This window comes from Hippocampus bargibanti, linkage group LG01 (genome assembly GCF_051943395.1).
Source record: "Hippocampus bargibanti isolate YZ-2025 linkage group LG01, ASM5194339v1, whole genome shotgun sequence".
Taxonomy (NCBI): Eukaryota; Metazoa; Chordata; class Actinopteri; order Syngnathiformes; family Syngnathidae; genus Hippocampus; species Hippocampus bargibanti.
The window spans coordinates 23896507-23918255 of NC_142734.1; the positions used below are offsets into that span (position 1 = coordinate 23896507).

At 44.0% G+C, this 21749-nt stretch overlaps 1 protein-coding gene across 2 annotated transcripts; it reads left to right on the forward strand.

Annotated features, from left to right (window-relative positions):
- Positions 1–732: 732 nt before the first annotated feature.
- On the forward strand, positions 733–19076 carry LOC148903536 (SRSF protein kinase 3-like). 2 transcript variants are annotated; one of them, XM_089004695.1, is made up of 17 exons: positions 733–1019; positions 2703–2802; positions 4699–6059; positions 6172–6280; positions 6368–6455; positions 7223–7310; positions 7406–7512; positions 7628–7793; positions 8021–8046; positions 10346–10438; positions 11663–11696; positions 11799–11987; positions 13982–14079; positions 14186–14293; positions 14362–14431; positions 16801–16893; positions 16963–19076. In XM_089004695.1, the coding sequence occupies exons 1-17, from the start codon at positions 1010–1012 to the stop codon at positions 17145–17147; spliced, it is 2925 nt and encodes a 974-aa protein (XP_088860821.1). In that variant the 5' UTR covers positions 733–1009; the 3' UTR covers positions 17148–19076. The 2 variants fall into 2 exon arrangements, with proteins under 2 accessions (XP_088860821.1, XP_088860829.1); XM_089004703.1 differs by having other exon boundaries at positions 2706–2802.
- Positions 19077–21749: the final 2673 nt, after the last annotated feature.

Below are 21749 nucleotides of genomic sequence, written 5' to 3' on the forward strand. Positions count from 1 at the left end.
AATGTCCGAATTTCGGTTCGTTTGGCAATTTGCATCCCGGCACGGCAGCCAATCAGATGCCTGCTTCGTGCTTCCGGACTTTCCCGAGCGTTGTAAGGTCGTGCATTTGGACATCATTTTCCAAAGTATATGCACAGAACCTCAGCCCCAGAAGAAAGATTCAAAGGAAGCTAACAACATTTATGACGCTACAAAACATAAACGTATCCCGTGACTGTAAAGTCTACTTGAGAGTTTTGAAAGGCGCCTAGAAATTGGATGCACATTAAAAGCATCGTGGAAAGAGGAATTCACATGGATTGTAGCAGACGACGCAACACAAACATTGCATTGTGGAAAATGACGAAGAGTGTATGGACACACGACCAAATGGAGCAAAATCATCAGCAAGGGATATTTACCATAAATAAAGCAAGGGAGCATTTGTGGTAGGTACATCCTATTGTGTTTCAAGTTGTGAAACATGGGGCAGGCAACTTTTCAGAGTTGTCTGCCCTGGTGTCAGCGAATGTTTTGTCATGCGTTTCTGACACTGTTATTATGAATGTGATTTTTATGTATTTATTTATTGATTTGCTTATTTTGATTGAGCATTTCATTTATGTATACACGTGGCATAGTGGCCAGCGCGCATGCCCCAAGCAAGGGTGTCTCAGGTGTCAGTCTGCCAGCAGCTGTTCCGGGCTGCGAACGCCAGAGTAAGACACTAAGAATAACCTGTGAGGTGTTGCCACAGATAGGCAATGGAGTCACCGCTGACCGAGTTGTGCGGAGAGACGCTGTTTTCCCTCCGACGTCCAGCGAGCGATTGAGGCTGACATCAAACCGACGGCCGGTGTAACGACGCACGTCACGGATCAGCTGAGTTCCCCGCGCGGCTCTTCCTTGGGTGCCGCTTGGAACTCGCTGAAAAGTCAGACTATCTCTCGACTCTGTTGAGCTAACAGGCTAAGGGCTAACAGTCAGTCGGGACAGTCCCCGCTGACGCTCTTCCTTCCTGAAAGCCACAATGCTCATAGGTAAAGTATTTTGGATGAAGTTGGCTCTTTGGGTTCCGAGGTCAGTGCCGTGCATTGACTCGTGCGTCGAACACGGTCATGTGCGAAATTCGAACCATGAACACCATGACAGAAACACGTTCGTTGGAATAGGAAGACACATTGACATCAATTCTACTTCTACTCATCGATGAAAAGGTTTCTTCAGCCGTCGTCTGTACTTCTTTGAAGGTGTCGGACGTTCCGCTTCTTATCCAAGAGGCTTCGTCAGCGAACTAAAATTGTGCTGGTAACCCTGGCCACATATATATATATATATATATATATATATACAGTAATTTTTCATTCATTCATTTTTCATTTCCCTTGCACATTTCTAGTCTTTTTATGTATAATTAGTACCGTTTAGTATGATACCCGGTTATTACGATAATCCGGTTATTACAGTGCTCCTTTTCATCCCCCGCCGGCCATTTTGCTGTTTATATCGATACATTGGTCGCGCCATTGGTCGACTTGGTCACGTGTCTTGGTCACGTGACACGCCATCGGTCACGCCATTGGTCGACTTGGTCACGTGTCTTGGTTACGTGACACGCCATCAGTCGCGCCATTGATCGACTTGGTCACGTGAGTTTGTTACGTGACCAGCACCCGTGTAGCAGAGCCATTTTCATTTTCAGACGCTAGCTCGTGTGTAGCAGACGAGATTGAAGTGTTTGTGTTAAAAGGTAAAAATGGGAAGCAGAAGAACATTGATAACTTTTTTAAATTGTATACATATACAATTGTATACATATGTAAGCGTTGCAGTTTCCCTGTTGTGTTATGTACATGCCCACTGTACTGTATATGAATGCAATCGTTTTTTGCAACAATGTTTCTTGTTTAGTCTGCTGAAGCGTGATGATTTTGAAAATTATTAACATTCCATACTGTGTATTAAAGGACAACCGATGTCACTTTTTATTCAAATGCAAAATACCAATAAAAATGACTTCACGCCAAGACGTCTTGCATTGCTTGTGAATCCAAACAATGGCTTCAGATTCAGATAATATGCTTTCTTGTTACACATCCAGTTATGAATATGATTCAAATACACTGTAGTTCTGAAGATGAAAGCATACATGTTTGCAATCATTAAAGAATTATATGTGCCATTTTGAGGCAACATTGGAGGAACATCTCTCACCCCCCCCAAAAAAAAGAGGCACAAAATGGGAGCTCATGGCCAGCTCCGTTTCTTATATGGCGCTTGGCTGCCCTCTTTTGGCGGCTTTTGTTAATGCAGTTCGGCGCAGGATCGGATATATCGATAGTCCAGTTATATTGATATTTTTTTCCGACTCCCGAGAATATCGATATAACGAGACTTTACTGTGTATATATATATATATATATATATATATATATGCCTAATGTCCAGAGGTGGCGGAGCTAGACCTCTGCTATGATTGGTCCCTGCTCTAAGGTTGGGGGGTCCCTACTCTAAGGTTGAGGGGAGCAGAGGACTACTCCCTGAAGCTAATCTGATTACTTCTTTTGTCCTGATTTATTATGGTCTATGACTGACCCCGATTGCCTCATTCGCTCTGGTATCACCTCATCAGCATGACTAAGCCTATGTGGTAACGATCTAAGAAGTCTGTTGTAAGCACAATCGAAATGAAACTTTTGCTGACCACCTATGTCTTCTTCCAGCAGCCTCCGCCGGGTTAACGCAGAAAAGCCCCGCCTCTGGAACCAAGAAGCACAAGCGGCGAGGCAAAAAGCACCGCAGAGTCCGCACCGAGCAGACCCGGTGAGGCCGCCGCACGTGGACTCTGAATTGATGAATGCTTTTGTGTTCTATGGACTCGTATAACCCGTGCAGCCACTGCACATGTGGTAACTGCACAGTTTAGCCATGCTGCCCCCTCCTCTCAGCCATTGCTTCTCAAATAGTTGGACGCGTTCCCTGGGGGGCGCCTTTGACCTCTGGCAATTTTTTTTCTCTCCTGTAATAAAGTACAATGATACCTCCACTCACGAACATAATTGGTTCCCAGAAAGTATATGTGAGGCGAAAAGTTCGTCTTCTGAACATTTTTTCCCATAAGAAACCATTAAAATGAGAATAATCCGTTCCCACGTCCCAATAAAATATCATTTTCTACTCAATAAGCCTTAAAACTACACAAAATAGACCTTATTGTATGTATAATAAATGTACTATTGTATTGTATTGAAAGAAATAAATTGTACTGTATAATAAAGTAGTTTTATTGACCTTTGTGATGGTCGTTGAGCGATAATACCCTCACTCACACGGTCCCCTGCTAGCTGCTTTTCGTTAATCCAAATCAACAGAAGTTTTTCTACCTGTTCGATCGGCTGAGACCGTTGCTTAGACAACACAGAAACACCCTTAGCCACACGTAGCAATGTTAGACTGAGCGTACTAGTACGCTAAGTCACACAAACGCACACCTCGTTACACCCTGTCATCTTCTTTTGTGTCCTCTTGGGCTTAACAGTAGCCTGTGGTGGGTCTTTTTCGATCCCATAATAGCAAAAGTACTCCATTCAATAACAAACCACGTCTGCACTCAAAGTAAGGGGGTGACAAAAAGTAGTCCGGCAGCCTCCGTGGTGATGTTCGACCGTGTGGTTTGGTATTCATTCGCCAAAAACTGGTCCGCCAGCCACTGTGGTGCCGTGTGGTTTGGTTCGTCCTCCCAAAACTAGTTCGTCAGCCTAGACGCCAAGACTATATGCTCACGAATTTAATGTTTGTGAGGCGAAAAGTTCGTGAGCTAAAGCGTTTGTAAGCTGAGGTTTCACTGTACTATTACACACCTATGATATTAGGGGGCAGTGGCGCTGTTATTGGCAAATGATGCGCACAGAGCCAAACATTCACTCAGTGTTTTGTTTGCAATGACTTTGCGCAGAGCACTGAGTAGGAATGTGAAGTGTGGAAACCAAGTTGCCTGGCAGACAGATAGATACAAAAAACGAAAGTCTCCCCAAAGCTAAAAAAAAGAAGTATGACGCAATTATGTTGCACTTGGCTTCACTGTCAAGGTGTGCTTGTTGTGTCTAAAAATGTTAGCAGACAGCATGAAGACAAATAAATGGTGTCACTTGAAGACATGACACCCAATCATGCTGATGAGCCGCTTGAGTTTTTTTTCAGTGAAAACGCGCCCCAATATTGCGTAAATCAGCACGCATCCTCATCAGGGTCGCGGGGGGAGCTGGATCCCATCTTAGTCGGCTTTGGTCATTAGGCGGAGGTCACCCTGAATTGGTTGCTAGTCAATCGCAGGGCACACAGAGACAGACAACCAGTCACTCTCACACTCCCACCTTGGGACAATTTGGAGTGTTCAACCAGCCTGCCACGCATGTTTTTAGAATGTGGGAGGAAACCGGAGGACCCGGAGAAAACCCACGCTGGCCCGAGGAAAACATGCAAACTCCACACAGGGAGACCGGATCGGGGTCTTGAACTCACAACCTCTGCACTATGAAGCTTGCATGCTAACCACTGGACTACCGGGACGCTTTTATGAGATGTATATTTATACTGTATCTATATCTATATCCACTGGGTGACTATTTTAGGTCAGGTTTTAGTTTGGGTCCTCTACCGGAGGCCAGGAAGCTTGAGGGTTCTGTCGCGCTTACTGAGCATCTTTGTCTCTTGTTCTAGTTCTGATGACCTTTATGACAGACTAAAACCTCGGACACAAGAAGACCCTTCAGTCTCACCCTTTATACTCAAAACAGCCTCACCTCCACAAAGAACAATTAGTGACACCACATTTGAAGTTCAAGAGATTCGCCCTCACTCTGTGGATACGCGCTTTCCTACTCTAGACACCTCAGCGAAAGATGGATCACGTAGCTCTTCAGATTGCCCCCAATGTTCAACAGATGTTCCTCACAGCACCACACTCTTACCTCTCATCCCCCTGATAGAGATACATCTCAGCCAGCCACTTTCTACTCCACATCACGGGCCCACCCAAAACCAGCCACATCCTATTCCAACTGCGAGCACAGCCCACAGCCAACCACTTCCTGTGCCTACGCAGGGTGCCGCCGACAGCAAATCACAACCTGTTTCACCTCAAAGCAGGATCCCCACTCAAAGCTGTCTGACTCTTTTTGATCCAGGTCAGAGCCCCGCCCACAGCGATTCTGTTCCTGGCCCTGATCAGACCCTTGCCCACAGCCAGTCACTTCCTTGCCGAAGTCAGAATTCATTGTACAGCCGGGCGCTTCCTGACCTGGCTCACATTCCTTCCCAAAGCCAATCACTTGCTGTTTCACCTCAGAGAAGTCATTTAGTCTCACCTGAGAACCCTGCCCATGGCAGGTCACTTCCTGTTGAATCTATGAGTCCCCCCAGCAGTCAGTCACTTTGTGTCCAATGTAAAAGCACCTCCCATAGCCATTTAATTTCTTTCCTAGCCCAGAGCACCACAGACAGCCTGTTAAATGAACTCCCATATCTGGATCCCACTCACAGTAATTCATTTGGGATGCCTTCTCAAAACCCTACCCAAAGCACTGCACAGCATGCCTTAGCTCAGACATTTGCCCAGAACCAGTCACTTCATGTCCCATCTCAGAGACGCACTGGCCAATCATCATCAAGTGTAAAAAAAGAAACATCAGGTGATTTCAAGACAAGTAGTCATTTAACATTTGAAAATTGTAAATCTAGTTTTGCAACCGCCAAAACTACCACACTGTGCACAACGAAAGCCTCTACTACTCCTCCAGTAAGTCCTTCCCCCCTCACCGCATTAGTTCCCACCTCGGTGATCCTCAGCACCACAGTTGCTTCCTCCCACCCTAACCCCTCATCTATCTCTTCCTCTGCCACCCCCCTTTCGAACTTAAACCGTAACCCTTCAAGTTCCATTTTATCATCAGTGCCAACATGTGCGGTCACACCCTCACTTGCACCTCTAAGCCCACCGCCCGCAGAATTAACCTTGCCCCCTTCTCAGCTTCTGGGCTCCGATGATGAAGAACAAGAAGATCCAGCAGATTACTGCAAAGGTGAAGATCTGGTCATCCATGAAGCATTACTTCTTCATGATCATCATATGAATGTAGTTATACTACATTGTAGTACACTGTATGTCTGACTCTTCTGGTCTTTGTGTTCCAGGTGGCTACTACCCAGTCACCATCGGGGACCTCTTTAACGGGAGGTACCACGTAGTCCGCAAACTTGGCTGGGGACATTTTTCTACTGTCTGGCTTTGTTGGGACCTGCAGTACGACTGCACAATTTGTCTTGTTTTCTCTACCTCCGTCTGCAGTCACGTCCTCTGACCATGTATCTTCCTTTTGTTTGTTATCAGGAAGAAACGCTTTGTGGCATTGAAGGTGGTGAAGAGTGCACTCCATTACACAGAGACTGCTCTGGATGAAATTAAACTGCTCAGATGTGTGAGTGTCAATGCTTGTAGCATCACATCCTGCACCGGACCCTTCAGTTTTTCTTGCATGAACTCCTAAACCTGTTTTTATATCTAGCCTTGGATGTCTTGCACCTACTCCTGTACATAATCTGATATTTTGTCCCAACCCTAATCCTACACATTGTCCAACGTCTCCTAGACATAACACTGTACATAGTCCAGCATGTAATCTGACGTGTATAGGTAAATCTAGTCCTGCAGGAATCCCTATGCCTTGTATTACAGTTAGTCCGACATGTAATTTTGCACCTGCGGTGGTTTTTTATGTAGTCCTGCATGCACTGACACCTCGTCATAGATATAATCCTGCATTTAGCCTGACCTTGTCCTAAATGTAATACTGCACTTGTAATGGTCCTGCCCTTACTCCTTCTACTAATCCGACGCCTAATCTTAAATGTAATTCTTCACATTGTCCTTCATGCCGTCCTGCACGTTATGCTCACATCTGGCCCAGCAGTCAGTCCTGCACCTTGTCCTGCAAAGCACCAGGAATGTAGCCTTACACATAATCCTACACAAAGACCCACACCTAGTACTGCATCTGTTCCTAAACTAAATCCTGCTCCTGGGCCCACACCCTATGCTAAACCAGACCAAAACATCGTCTTTTACCATGTCCCTGATTTATTAACATTCCCAGTCCTCCATCTGATCTTGCATTTAGTCAACACCCAATCCTGCAGTTTTCCTGTTCCTAGCCAATATGCCCTCAAAGCATGTCTCTGTATCCAGGTGAGGGACAGTGACCCATCTGACCCCCACCGGGCGACCATTGTCCAATTAATCGATGACTTCAAGATTTCTGGAGTCAATGGAGTGCGTATCCTTCATCCTGTCTCACTTGACTGACCTCATCTATGTGTCTGTCTGACCGTGTCTACCTGCCCAGCCTTTGTTTTCCTCAACCTGCGTTAGATGTATGTATGGTTCTGGAGGTTCTTGGTCATCAGCTGTTAAAATGGATCATTAAGTCAAACTACATGGGCCTTCCTCTGGTATGTGTCAAGAGCATCATCAAACAGGTAAAATACACACACGCACACACGCACTCGCGCACACACACACACATACACACACACATATACACACACACAAGAAAATTTGTTGTACGTTATTCCTGTGTGGACACGTTTGCAGGTGCTACAGGGTGTGGACTACCTGCACACGAAGTGTAAGATCATCCACACAGATATAAAACCAGAGAACATTTTGCTGGATGTGGATGAGGTCTACATAAGGAGGCTCGCTGCTGAGGCCACTATCTGGCAGAGAGCTGGAACCCAGCCCCCTTCTGGCTCATCAGGTGACTAATAGCCAATGATTGGTCAGTCTCTCCTCCAGGCTGCAGAATCTGTCCCCCGACTTTTGATGCTACTCTCACTTGCGTCTAAGGCTTTGCCCATTCAATCGAAACTTGCTCTTTGGTCTTTAAACCATGTCCCAGGGGTCTGAGTAATGCCTGCTTGTGTTCTCTATTGATCTCTAGCTTTCTTTCATTCTCTTTGTCTTTCTCTCAATGTGTCTCTCCAGTCAGTACAGCTCCCAAAGTTGTCCAGGTATGTGTCTAAATGTACCGCATCCTCTGTTGTGATTGGTTCGTCTGCTTCAGCTACTGGATCTTGATTTTTGAGTGACCAAACTAAATGCAACAGCCTGCTAGTTGCATGTCATCACCACTTTCATAGCATGTACCCAGTCACACACAAGCACGGAGAAAGTGTTTTTAAGAAGCAGCAGAGGCCAATGTTAGCGTCTCTGTGCTTTGCGGTCATTTCTTGCCATAGCTTGCTTTTAATATCCGTTTCCAATCTTTGTGGAATGACTGATACTTTATTCAGCCCCACTTTCATGTGAATCAGATCAGTAACGTGTTCTTTCATAATTTTGACACAGCGATTAGGTTCAGGAGCACAAATGCAAGCTATCGCGCAGACCTTGAGTGTCTCCCAACTTTGTCAGTCTACCACAAATTAATTCAGTCAGTCAGTCAGAAAGTCAGTCAGAAAGCAGTCAGTAGAAACGAGCGGCGGTACCTCTCCTTCTTCCAACGCGGGTGTAACACTGGCTGAAGCAGCTACCCAGTGCTGTCAGGGAGGGCTGGGGAATAGGGGGGGGGGGCTGTCCATCATAGCATTTTAGTTTAGCTAGCGTCCATCTGTTGTCCACTTCCTCCAGAGAGTCCAGCGAGCAGCCCAGGACAGAATTGTCCCTCTTGACCTGGCGCCCCAGTCTTTTTCAATTCAATTCAGATCATTTAATCCAATAACATTTTCTGGTTAAAATGAAGTCATTATCTTAAATGGAGGAAGAAAGGAGGGGGTGAAAAAAATATACAGTGATACCTCAGCTTCCGAACTTAATTGGTTCCCAAAAAGTGTGTCAGGCGAAAGGTTCGTCTGCCAAACATGTATTTCCCATAAGAAACCAGTAAAAACGAGAATATCTGTTCCCAGGTCCCCATAAAACATAATCTACTAAATAAGAATTTAAAACTACATAAAATTTACCTTATTTTATCTATAATAAATGTGCTATCAGATTGTAATTAAAGAAATGAACTGTATCGTATATAAAAAAGTTGTTTTATTTACCTTTGTCAGGGTAGTTGTCAATGGATGGTAGCAATGGTTGACTTCGTGTAATGGTATTGGGACATTAAGTCACACAAACGCACACCTCGTTGGTGTTTTTAGATGATCTCCTTCTTCTGCTCGACCATCATTTTCTTTTGCATCCTCTTCAGCTGAACACTAGCCTGTGGTGGGGTCTTTTTCGGTCCCATTATACCAAAAGTACTCCACTTGATAGTAAACCACGTCTGAAGTCAAAGGGGGTGTGGAAAACTAGTCCATCAGCCACCGCGGCGCTGTTCGACGTGTAGTTTGGACCAAACTACACGACAAACTGTTTGGTGTTCTTCTGCCGAAAACTAGTCTGCCAGTCACCGTGGCGCCGTGTGGTTTGGTCCGTTCGCTGAAAATTAGTCCACCAGCCACCGTGGCGCTGTTCGACCATGTAGTTTTGTGTTCTTCCGCCGAAAACTAGTCCGCCAGCCATTGTGGCGCTCCGTGTGTTTGCCGAAAACTAGTTTGTATGCCTATATTATATTCTCGCGAATGTAATATTCGTGAGGCGAAAACTTCGTAAGATAAAGCGTTTGTAAGCCGAGGTATCACTGTATTTAAAAACTGCTAACAAACTGTGGCATTTTTTTTAAGTTTTTCATATTATGAGACTGGCTTTTACTGATGTTTCCCCACCTCATTTTCTCTTTGAAATGGACAGAATGATTGGTGAAAGAGGCAATGTGTGAAATTGTGCTTTTAACTGCTTCTCAAATGTGTCCACTCCAGTGCCAGGGTTTTTGTCATTTTCACTCAAATTTCAGGAGCCGCAGCATCTTCACTTTTCGGACTGCATAAACATTCAATGCAGTCTAAGAAAGCTTCGACTCTCTTTTTTTGATCCAATCCTAGATAATAGACACACTTTCTCAGTCGTCTCGAGAGGTCATTGAGTTGGTGCTACCGCTGGCTTCCTTCTGTATGACTCCATAATGTCTGTTGTTATGAATTGATGGTGAATGTATTGTCCCAATCTCTTATCTGAGTCTGTGTGTGTGCGTGTGTGTGTGTGTGCGTGTGTGTGTGTGTATGTATGTATGTGTGTGTGTGTGCGTGTGTTTGTGTGTGTGTGTGTGTGCGTGTGCGTGCGCGTGCGTGTGTTTGTGCGTGTGTGTGTGTGTGTGTGTGTGTGTGTGTGTGTGTGCGCGCGTGTGTGTGTGTGTGTGTGTGTGTGTGTGTGTGTGTGTGTGTGTGTGTGTGTGTGTGTGTGTGTGTGTGTGTGTGTGTCTAGATTGGTAAAATGTCCAAAAACAAGAAGAAAAAAATTAAAAGAAAAGCTAAGCAGCAAGAGAAGCTGTTAGAGGAGAGACTGCTGCACATTCAGGTACTGCAATGACACTCAAACTGTGCTGTTCTATACAAGTGCTCATAGTCGATTTGTTTTGACACATACAATACGAGTTTTTTTCTGACTATACAGTAAACAATTACAACATGTGTCACACTGTCAAAAAATGCATCATTAACTCATTCACTCCAGACATAATGTACAGTGATATCTCATCTTACAAACTTAATTGGTTCCCAAAAAGTGAGTGTAAGGCGAAAAGTTCGTCTGCCAAACATTTCCCATAAGAAACCATTAAAAAATTAGAATAATCCATTCCCAGGTCCCCATAAAACATCCTTTTCTACTAAATAACCTTTAAAACTATACACAATATACTTTAATTTTTTTACTTTTATGTGTCATAAATCTGCTATTGTATTGTCATTTAAAAAATGAATTGTACTGTATAATCAACTTGTTTTATTGACCTTTGTGAGGGTCGTTTACGTAGTTGCTTGTTGATGACCTCCAAGTGAAGTTGCCGTGCTTTCTCGGCGATAATACCCTCACTCACACTGTCCCCTGCTGGCTGCTTTTTGTTACGTTTATCAACCTCTTCTATTGCTTGAGACCGTTGCTTAGACAACACAGAAACACCCTTCATAGCTTTCTTGTTCTGAAGGATGGTAGCAATGGTTGACTTAGCATAGTGGTACTGGGACGCTAAGTCACACAAACGCACACCTCATTGGTGTTTTTCGATGATCTCCTTCTTCTACTCAACCGTCATTTTCTTTTGTGTCTTCCTCGGCTGAACACTAGCCCAGTGGTTCTTAACCTGGATTCGATCGAACCCTAGGGGTTCGGTGAGTCGGTCTCAGGGGTTCGGTGGATCCTCTGCCACAAAGGTCCACCCCTCAGTCTAGACTGCAGTTAGTAGGCACAGTCATTGGAAGAAGGGTTCGGTGAATGAGCATATGAAACTGGTGGGGTTCGGTGCCTCCAACAAGATTAAGAACCACTGCACTAGCCTGTCGTGGAGTCTTTTTCGGTCCCATAATAGCAAAAAGTACTCCACTTAATAACAAACCTCGTCTGCACTACGAAAGAAAAGTGGTGACAAAAACTAGTGGCGCCGTGGGGTTTGGCTCGTCCGCCGAAAACTAGTTCGTAGCAAAGACTATATTCTCGCAAATTTAATGTTCGTAAGGCAAAAAGTTTGTGAGCCAAAGCGTTCGTGAGCTGAGGTGTCACTGTACGTCTTGTCTTTGTGTACAGAAAATGGATGAGGAAGATGACACCCATGCTCATTGTGAGTATCGGCCATCGTCGTCCATAATTCCAAACATAGTACATAATACAATACATAGTACATAATTCCAAACTGACATCGTAAGAACGTTTGCGTCCTCAGGCCAGCCAATTGTCAACGGCGACACTTCCGATGACAAAACGAGCCCAACGTCATGTAGTTCTTTGTTGGAGGACACTCGCAACGGCCTAAGGCGCTTCTCCAGCCCCGCCTCCGTCATCTCGGGCATCTCCAGCTCCGTCAACTCAGCCACGTCGGAATCGACGCTATCCTCAACGTCAGGATACTCAGGTGGACGAAACCTCCCCGAACACACCGGAAGACAATCAACCTTTTGCCAAGACCCCTCCTGCCTGCTCCTCTTTCAGCATCAGATTCATAATCAGAATAAGAATCAGATTAAGAATTCGAATCATCTTCATTGGCCAAGTGTGTAAAACACCCAAGGAATTGGTCTTCGGTATGAAGATGCTGCACTCGTACCATGTGCAAGGTATCAAGCAAAGATAAAGTAGAATAAAATACGATAACAGTTGAACAGTTGGTGCAGAAAAATCAGTCAACCATTTTAAAGTGAACCATTTTAACTCATTCACTGCCATTCCTGAATTTATAAGGGAATTGAAAATATGACGTCGAGCGCCATTCCCGAATTTGTTAAATTTTTCATACTTGGGTGCCGATAAAGCGCTGGCCAGACCTCTGGCAATGTTTTTCCATTCCACGAGGGGGCAGCGTTTCCCCTTTTGTACACGTTCGTGCATTGTTTAAGCTTTAGCTGTTTTTCAAGCGCTATATAATTTTTTGTTTGCATTGTATTTTGGACAGATGCCCTCATTTCAATCTCAGATAACTCCAGACCCATATAACTAAAGGAATGAACTATTTTCTTCTGATGAAAGAAGAGAGTCTACGTTTTTTTACGCTGCATTGAATGTTTATCTAGTCCTAAAACTCATTATAATAATAATCATAATAATACATTTAATTTATCAGCGCCTTTCAAAACTCTCAAGGTCACTATACAGTCACAGGATACGTTTTTCTGTGGGTGAGCAGCGGCAGCCACACACACCAGCGTTCACTCAACCCGGAAATCCAATCCAAAAATACTCTCTCACAATCAAGAAACTCAAAGTCTTGCCTGGGAAAAAAATAAGTTCCCCTCATACTACATTTGATTTCAAAGTGCCTTTCAAAATTCTCAAGGTCACTTTTCAGTCACAGGATCAGTTTATTCTGTGGGTGAGCAGCGGCAGCCACACGCACCAGCATTCACTCAACCCGGAGGTAACTTAAATAGATAGAAAGTTAGCTAGATAGCTAATATAAGCTAGATAGCTAATATATAGCTATATAGCTAATAGTTTGCTAGATAGTTAACAAGCCAGCTAGATAGCTAATTGATAGGTAGCTCGAAAGCTAACAAGCCAGATAGATCACTAATAGATAGCAAATAGATAGCAAATCAAGTGCCAGCTAGGTAGCCAGCTAGGTCACTTTACAGTCCCAGGATAAGTAATAGATAGTTAATAGAGAGCAATCAAGATAGCTATCTAGCTATACCGCTAAAAGCTAGCTAGATAGCTAGCTATACAGTTAATAGACAGCTAGATAGCCACCTATCATAGTGTGAATTTCAGACGTCTGAAAATATACCCCAACTGGATTCCGCCTTGAGAGTTTGAAAGGCGCTTATGAATGAAATGTATTATTATTATTAGCTATATATTACCTTTTTAGCTAGCTAGCTATATATTAGCTGGATAGCTAGCTAGCTATCTCGATGGCTATCTATTAGCTATCTATTACTTATCCTGTGACTGTAAAGTGACCTTGAGAGTTTGAAAGGCGCTTATAAATGAAATGTATTATTATTACTATTATTATTATCGAGCTTGTTATCTGTTGGCTGACTGGCTATCTAACTAGCTATCTATTAGCTGTCTGGATATTTAGCTAGCTATCTGGCTGGCTATCTAGCTTTCTACCTATTTGCTATCTATTGGCTATCTGGCTGACTATCTAGCTATCTAGCGGTTAGCTGGGTGGCTATCACGTTAGCTATCTATCAGCTATCTCTTAGTTATCTATTATCTAGTTAGCTAGTGTTCTATCTATTTGAGGTACTTTCGGGTTGAGTGAACGCGCCCGTGTGTGGCTGCCGCTGCTCTCCCACAGAAAAACTGACCCTGTGACTGTAAAGTGACTTTGAGAGCTTTGAAATGCGTTTAGAAATTAAATGTATTATTATTATTATGACTTCTGCGTGTTTGCGCTAACAGTGGCTAGCGCGTCCGACTTCATCCTGAGTCCTTTGGAACCTGAAAACGCTGACAAACTCCAAGTGAAGATTGCCGATCTGGGAAACGCTTGCTGGGTGGTGAGACTCTTCCCGTACTCGCTGCATCACAACTTCTCTCTGCACAAACAACCGACGACAACAACAATGGCCGTCGCACACTCTCTCCGTTTGCCCCCCCCCCTAGCACAAGCATTTCAGCGAGGACATTCAGACCAGACAGTACCGCGCCCTGGAGGTCCTGATCGGAGCCGAATACGGAACCCCGGCTGACATCTGGAGCGTCGCCTGCATGGTAGCGACATGCGTGCGCATGGCAAACGGGACCGAGTCACGTGATTGCTTTTCTTTGGACTCTTTCAGGCCTTCGAGTTAGCCACGGGCGATTATTTATTTGAACCTCATTCTGGAGAAGACTACACGAGAGATGAAGGTAACGTATGTGCACGCAGATCACGGGTCGCCAGGGATACAATTCGGGAGCTCTTGTTCATCAGAATCATAATCAGAATCATCTTTATTGCCAAGTATGTAGAACACACAAGGAATTTGTCTCCGGTAGAACACGCTGCACTAGTATCATCATCAGAAAAATGGAGGCACCAGACTGTTCTATTTGGGTTACTGTTTAGGGAATTCATGCCGACGGGGGAAGAAGCTGTTTCAATGTCTTCTGGATTCGGTGCGCCTGCCTGAGGGGAGTCGCTGGAAAAGGTGGTGGGCAGGATGCGGAGGATCCAGTAGGATTTTCCGCACCTTTGTTTGGATTTTTGTAGTGTGCAAGTCCTCGAGAGTGGCTAGGGCACTGCCAATGATTTTTTTATGCCGTCCTAACTGTCAGTTGAAGTCGGATTTTGTCCATTTTTGTGGCGGCCACGAACCAAACCAGTGATGGAATCAATCCTGTTTTCTTCCATCACGGTTTGGTTCGGGCCCGGCGCCTATAAATTGGACAAAATCTGACTTCAGGACGGCGGAAAATACATTCGATCATTTTTAGTGTCATTTTTATCATTTTATATTTCATATTGTAGATTTTTATGACTGTATAACTGTACCAGTAATGAATGTAAAACTGTTTAGTGTATAGTTCATTTATAAATGTTATACAGTGAAGCCTCGGTTTACAAACCCCTTGGCTTACGAACTTTTCGGTTTACGAACGCTACATTTATGAAAATTTTACCTTGGCATACAAACTATTTTTCGGGATACACACAGAGCTGCCACAATAAGTTATGTGTCGTTCGCAAACGAGCACGTTATCACAAGAAAATGGTGGCCAATGTTTTTGTCCTCCATTCCCCGCCCCCAGTCTTCGGTTAAAGCCATGTGATTGGTCAAGAACGCAGCAGTGGGGGATGGGGTTACAGACAGAAAGAGAGTGAGACTGTTCTCCAAAAAACAAAATGGCGTCTTCGGTTAAAGCCATGTGATTGGTCAAGAACCCAGCAGTGGGGCAGGGTTAAAGAGACAGACAGACAGATAGAGAGAAAACACACACACATGAAAGGGAAATGACAGAGCTTGAAACAAAAAAAAAGTGTGAGAGTGTGAGAATAGTGAGAAAATGGATAGAAAACAGTTAAAATATCCCATCAATCAGGCTCCACAAATAACCCGCACAAATCATCTGTACACTTGATGCAAAAAGCTATCAACCCAGCTAAACAGATCACAATTGATGAAGAACTAGATACAATTATCACAGAGAAAGCATCTACAAGAGATCATTCCTCAAGATGGTGAAAGAAGCCTATGTTCCTCATCAAGTGTTGCTCATCAAGTAATGCTGAGGAAACCGGACACTCCATTCCTCACAAAGGTAAATAAAATGACTTTATTGTATAGTACAGTTTATTTCTTTAATCGTAATATTATAGCACAGTTATTATACATAAAATAAGGTATATTTTGTGTAGTTTTAAGGCTTATATAATTAGAAAGTAGAAAATTATGTTTTGTGGGGACCTGGGAACGGATTATTCTCACTTTAATGGTTTCCTATGGGAAATTCATTATCGGCATACACACTTTTCGCCTTAGCCACTCTGTCTGGGAACCAATTAAGTTCGTAGGCCAAGGTCCCGCTGTACTTACCTTTTAGTGGAGTTTTTAATCATTTTATATTTCGTATTATCGATTTTTATTACTGTATAACTGTACCTATAGTGTATACGAAACTTTACTGTACGGTTAATTTATAAATGTTATACTTATCTTTTAGTAAAGTTTTTATCATTTTATATTTCGTATTATCGATTTTTATTACTGTATAACTGTAGCTATAATGTATACGTAACTGTTTACTGTACGGTTCATTTATAAATGTTATACTTACCCTGCTCTCCTTGCTAACGGCTCGAAGAGTTCTCCTGATACACGCTCGGACTCAGCCAGTAAAAAAGCAGTCTATAGTACTACATGAGACGCTATCCACACTAATTAACTACTGTATTGGGTGTAGTCACGCCGTAGATTGCTGTGCGAGTGTGTGACATGCTGGCTGGCCAAAATTGTAGTGCCCGCTGCTCGCGCGTTGCAGTTCCAGGTGTAGAATTAAAAAAAACGGGGTCTGGCGGTCGTGGTCGTAAGTACGGGTGGTCATAAGTAGCGCCGGCCGTCTGTCGGATGTCACCTGTATATGGGAAAAGTTTGCAAACACACCATTCATTGGGAGTGATCCTTATACACCGTAAAATCCGGTAATCCTGAATTGTGTCCCAGATGCCCCTCACCCCTCCAAACATACACACACACGCATACACCCACACACATATGGTAATGAGGATTGGTGTTCAGATCACATCGCTCACATCATGGAGTTGCTGGGCCCCATCCCGTTGCCGTTCGCCTTGTCCGGGAAATACTCCCGAGAATACTTCAACAGACAAGGTGAACCCACGTACCCCGTCAGTATTTTCCGCGCGCGTGCAATTTCTGAACCCGTGTTGTGGGCATCAGGTGACCTTCGCCACATCTCCAGCCTGAAGCATTGGGCACTGTTGGAGATCCTCCTGGAGAAGTATGAGTGGCCTCTGGACCAGGCGGCTCAGTTCAGCGACTTTCTGGCCGCCATGTTAGCACCGGAGCCGCAACGCCGGCCCACCGCCGCCGAGTGTCTTCAGCACGCCTGGCTTCAGCCATGAGCGCACTTTTACGATCGTGTGACCTTCTGTGTGTGTGTGTGTGTGTGTGTGTGTGTGTGTGTGTGTGTGTGTGTGTGTGTGTGTGTGTGTGTGTGTGTGTGTGTGTGTGTGTGTGTGTGCATGCGTGTGTGTGCGTGTGTGTTATCGTTTGTGCGCCCCGGTGGGGACATCAACCTGTCTGCACGCAGCCCGGTGGGGACTCATGTACCCGTGGGGACCTAAAATGAGGTCCCCACGGGCAAATTGCTCCGAGAGACTTCAAAATGAGGTCCCCACGGGTAAATTGCTCTGACAGACTTCAAAGCATGTTTTAAAGATGCTTCATGACAGAACACTTTGAATGTTTACTCAACCAGCCTTCCCCAACAGACACTTTAGTTCTAGAGGAGCTCCCTGATCGCCCGACTATCCAAGACCTTGACCTTCCACCAACCTTTGGAGAGGTTAAGAGTGCTTTAACATTGCTGAAAAGCAACTAGAGCCCTGGTCCTGACAGTATCCCAGCCGAGATCCTTAAGCAAGGAGGCTACCTTTGTACCCGTGCCCTCTTCCTCTTCATCAGCAATGTGTGGAAGCATGAAACTGTGCCTCAGCAGTGGAAAGATGCAAATGTTGTCACCATCTATAAAGGCAAGGGGGACAAATCCCTCTGTGGTAACAGCCGTGGCATCTCAGTTCTGGCAGTTGCTGGTAAAGTCCTGGCCAAAGTGATCCTACATAGATTGATAAACTGCATCACAGAAGATCTGCTGCCAGAATCCCGGTGTGGTTTCAGGAAGAACAGGAGCACAGTAGACTTTGTCTACTGTGCTTCCTGGTCTTCACAGCTTGGCAGCTTCAGGACCGTGTCAAAGGCCTTTGACACGGTCAACAGGGACATTCTCTGGAATATTCTCCTGAGGTTTGGATGCCCACAGAAATTTGTCAACATCCTTAGCCAATTTCACAATGGGATGACATCATGTGTGACTATCGGTGGCCATGAATCACAACCCTTCAGCAGACTGGTGTATGCCAGGGATGTGTCCTCGCACCAGTCCTGTTCAACATCTTCCTCCTGTGTGTGACACTGTTGCTCCATGAGAGGATTGAGAAGAACAGTGGGATTACCATAGGCTTGATGGAAATCTATTCAACATCAGGGGGCTCCAGGCAGTCACGAAAGTAAGATCAGAGCAAGTCATCAAACTCCAATGTGCAGTTGTGGCCCACACACCAGAAGCACTACAAACTAGTCCAGATATGGCCAAACTGCGGCCCCCCGATGGCTACATACTTTTTAATCAGGCCTGCGAAACTTGTCCAAATAATAATAAAAACAGTGCTTGAAAGTCATAACAAAAAATTAGCGGACAACGGGGCAGACAACTCTGAAAAGTTGCCTGCCCAGAGTTTCCTGCCCGGCCATAAAGCTGCCTGCCCCATTTTTCACAGCTTGAAACACAATAAGACGAGTAATCGCTAAAAACAACATTGTCACAAAGTTTTTTTTTTTTTTTTTAATTTAAGGCTGTACCTACCACAAACGCTACCTAGCATCTTCTGATCTTCTATCTTTTGAATCTTTCTTCTGGGCTGAGGTTCTGTGCATCTATTTTGGAAAATAATATGCAAATGCACAACCTTATAATGCTTGGGAAAGTCCGAAGCATGAAGCAGGCTTCTGATTGGCTACCGTGCTGAGTATGCAAATTTCTACTGCAGATAGCCTATGTCTGTGTGCTTGGCAATGACACACATGTACTGTTTGAGCGTGAAGGCGAGGGTGTCCGTGGCGAGTTTGTAGAGCGCGCGGTCGGGACAATCCATCCATGATTTTGCGGAGTTTAACACAAGTAGATATTATTGAGCTTGAGTCTTTTGTTGTGTAATAATATGTTTTGAATGTTGAAAGTGATTCCATTTTTCAATAAATGTTGATTTCTTTAACTTTGCACCTTTGATTGAAACTTTTTAAAAACAGACGCAATCTTGATAAATCACAGTGCGTATGTTATTTTAATCTACAGTAAAGTCTCGTTATATCGATATTCAAGGGAGTCCGAAAAAATATCGATATAACCGGGACTATCGATATATCCGACCCTGTTTGCATGTAATTTTCTCCGTGCGTGCATAGAAATAGTATCGATATAACCGGGATTATCGATATATCCGATATCGATATAACGAGACTTTACTGTATTTACATTTCCTCCTCCCAGTATCTGCGAAATAGTATGAAAATGATATGTTATCTTGCATATTCCTTGAGACAAATTTATGAACTGATAAGGGCTATTTTTCACATTTGAAAGACAGTTAATAAATTGGGTTGTAGTGTTCTTACTGTGCTATGTGGTTTGCACACACTACATTTCATGCTTTAGGTTTAGTATATCCGGCCCAAACACTCCCTCCAAATGCTCCTGGCCCGGCCCCTCTGTCAAATTTTAGAACCCATTGTGACCCGTGAGTCAAAAAGTTTGCCCACCCCTGAGCTAGTCTCTCAGCTGCTGCAGATGCCTATGGTAGACTGGGCCTCTCTGTCAATGTAGAAAAGACTGAGGTAATCTGTCAGTGGGCATCCATTCCTCCAGTTCATCCACCAACATTCACCATCTCCAATAAGCCACTAGCAATAGTGGACTCTTTCAAATACATGGGCAACGTTCTCTGACGACTGCAGCATCGACAGAGTGATACAAAACCGGATCAAACAGGCATCAGCATCTTTTGGCAGACTTGGGAGGAGAGTCCTTCAAAACAAAGATCTCAAACTCCACACCAAGACTGCAGTTTATCGGGCTGTTGTTGTGTCAACCCTCCTCTACAGCTGCGAAGCATGGATCCTGTACAGCCGCCACCTCAGGATGCTTCCACATCAAGTGCCTACAATGCATCCTTGGGCTATCCTGGAGAGACAGAGTCCCCCACACTGAAATAGTCTGCAAAACCAACTGCACCCGTGTGGAAGCTACAGTCACCCAGCACCAACTTCGCTGGCTAGGCCATGTGATCAGGATGCCAGAAGAGCGCTTGCCACGTAAGGTGCTTTATGGCCAGCTCCATCTCGGCCGTCGCTTGGCAGGAGGTCCCAAAAAACGCTATAAAGACCAGGTGAAGACTGCCATGAAAAAATGCGGCCTGAACCCGACCGACCCAGCTGAGGACATTGCAGCTTAACGCTCCATCTGGCGGCAGCTCCTCCAACAAGGCATACAGAAACTTGAGGAAGACCGAGGTGACCGACGGACCAGGAAACGTCAAAGGAGACATCATGCCAGTGCCCAGTCAATGCTTTCACCTGCTCTGCCTGTGGCAAGCAGTGTGGAGCACAGATTGGGCTATGCAGTCACATGAAATGGTCCCACAAGAAGAAGTAGAGCTGGACTGTCATCATAGGACACGATGGACAACCTTAAGCAAGTAAGACATTGTAGCAGTAGAGGAATGAGCATGCCCGCCACAGCATATTTATATGTGAAAATACGTATAAGTAACATGAGGCCTACAATTGGTGCGTTGCATGTAGCATTCGATGTCACGGCCTTATGCCAACAACGTGGCACACTAGCATCGAGATTGGTCTCATAAATCGTATTTTCGAGACTATTGTCACCACTTTCACCATGGTTCATGGGTATGTGCAGCCAGCATTATTCGATGATTTTTATAAAATCGGATTACATTGATACATACAGCTAATACTGCAGCCCCAATTCTATTGTAAACGCAAAAACATCTCCGTACCGTAGCACATCAAAATAGCACAGCATTTATTGTGTAGTAACTTGAGAAAATAGAAATAGTTTGTTTATTTTATGTATGAATAAATTATTTGACTTGAATTAAAATTGTATATTAGAAATATAGATTTTAGACAAATTATGTTTGTTTTATTTGCAATTTAGAAATATCATGCTACAATGAATGTATTTTGGTTTATTCCAATCAGTTTAGTATACTTGGTTAAATCTGGCCCCATCCATTTTATACTTTTGCCCCCTTTTCAGACACAACCCTTTTTTAATTTCCCAGATGCATCCTTGCATGTGTTCAAAAGATTGATTCAAACAGCCAGAGACAGGAATAAAAGTGGCAGCAATTGTAATCTCAGAATTTGAAAATGTTTTAAGGCTATTTATTGAAATTCTTGTCAGAAATAAGGACAGTGATCATTTAGTTCTTTGCATTGAAAAAAAACATGGAACAGTATTTCCAAAAGTGCCACAAATGACAATCAATAAATTAAAAAAAACAACAAGATTAACATCTCAAAATGTAATTTTTGTTTTTGCAGCATCAAAGTCGTTGGATGAGATATGAGATGGAGAGATCTGAGACGACTCAACCACAAGGTATAAGGACCGAATTTGACGGAATGCAACGTTCGCTGAACTATAGTCTGCCACAAATGAAATTAAGTTAAAGTTAACTTCATTGACACTGTTTAAAAAAAAAAAACTTGCGACTTCAGTTACAGTGTCAAATCCTTAGACTTCAGCCACCTGCATTTTGTGACACATAATATCTGAAGAGAGCAACCCATTTATGCTGTAACCAAACATTCTTTAATTGGCAGTTGATTTAATGTTTTTTTTTTTGTTTGTTTTTCAGATA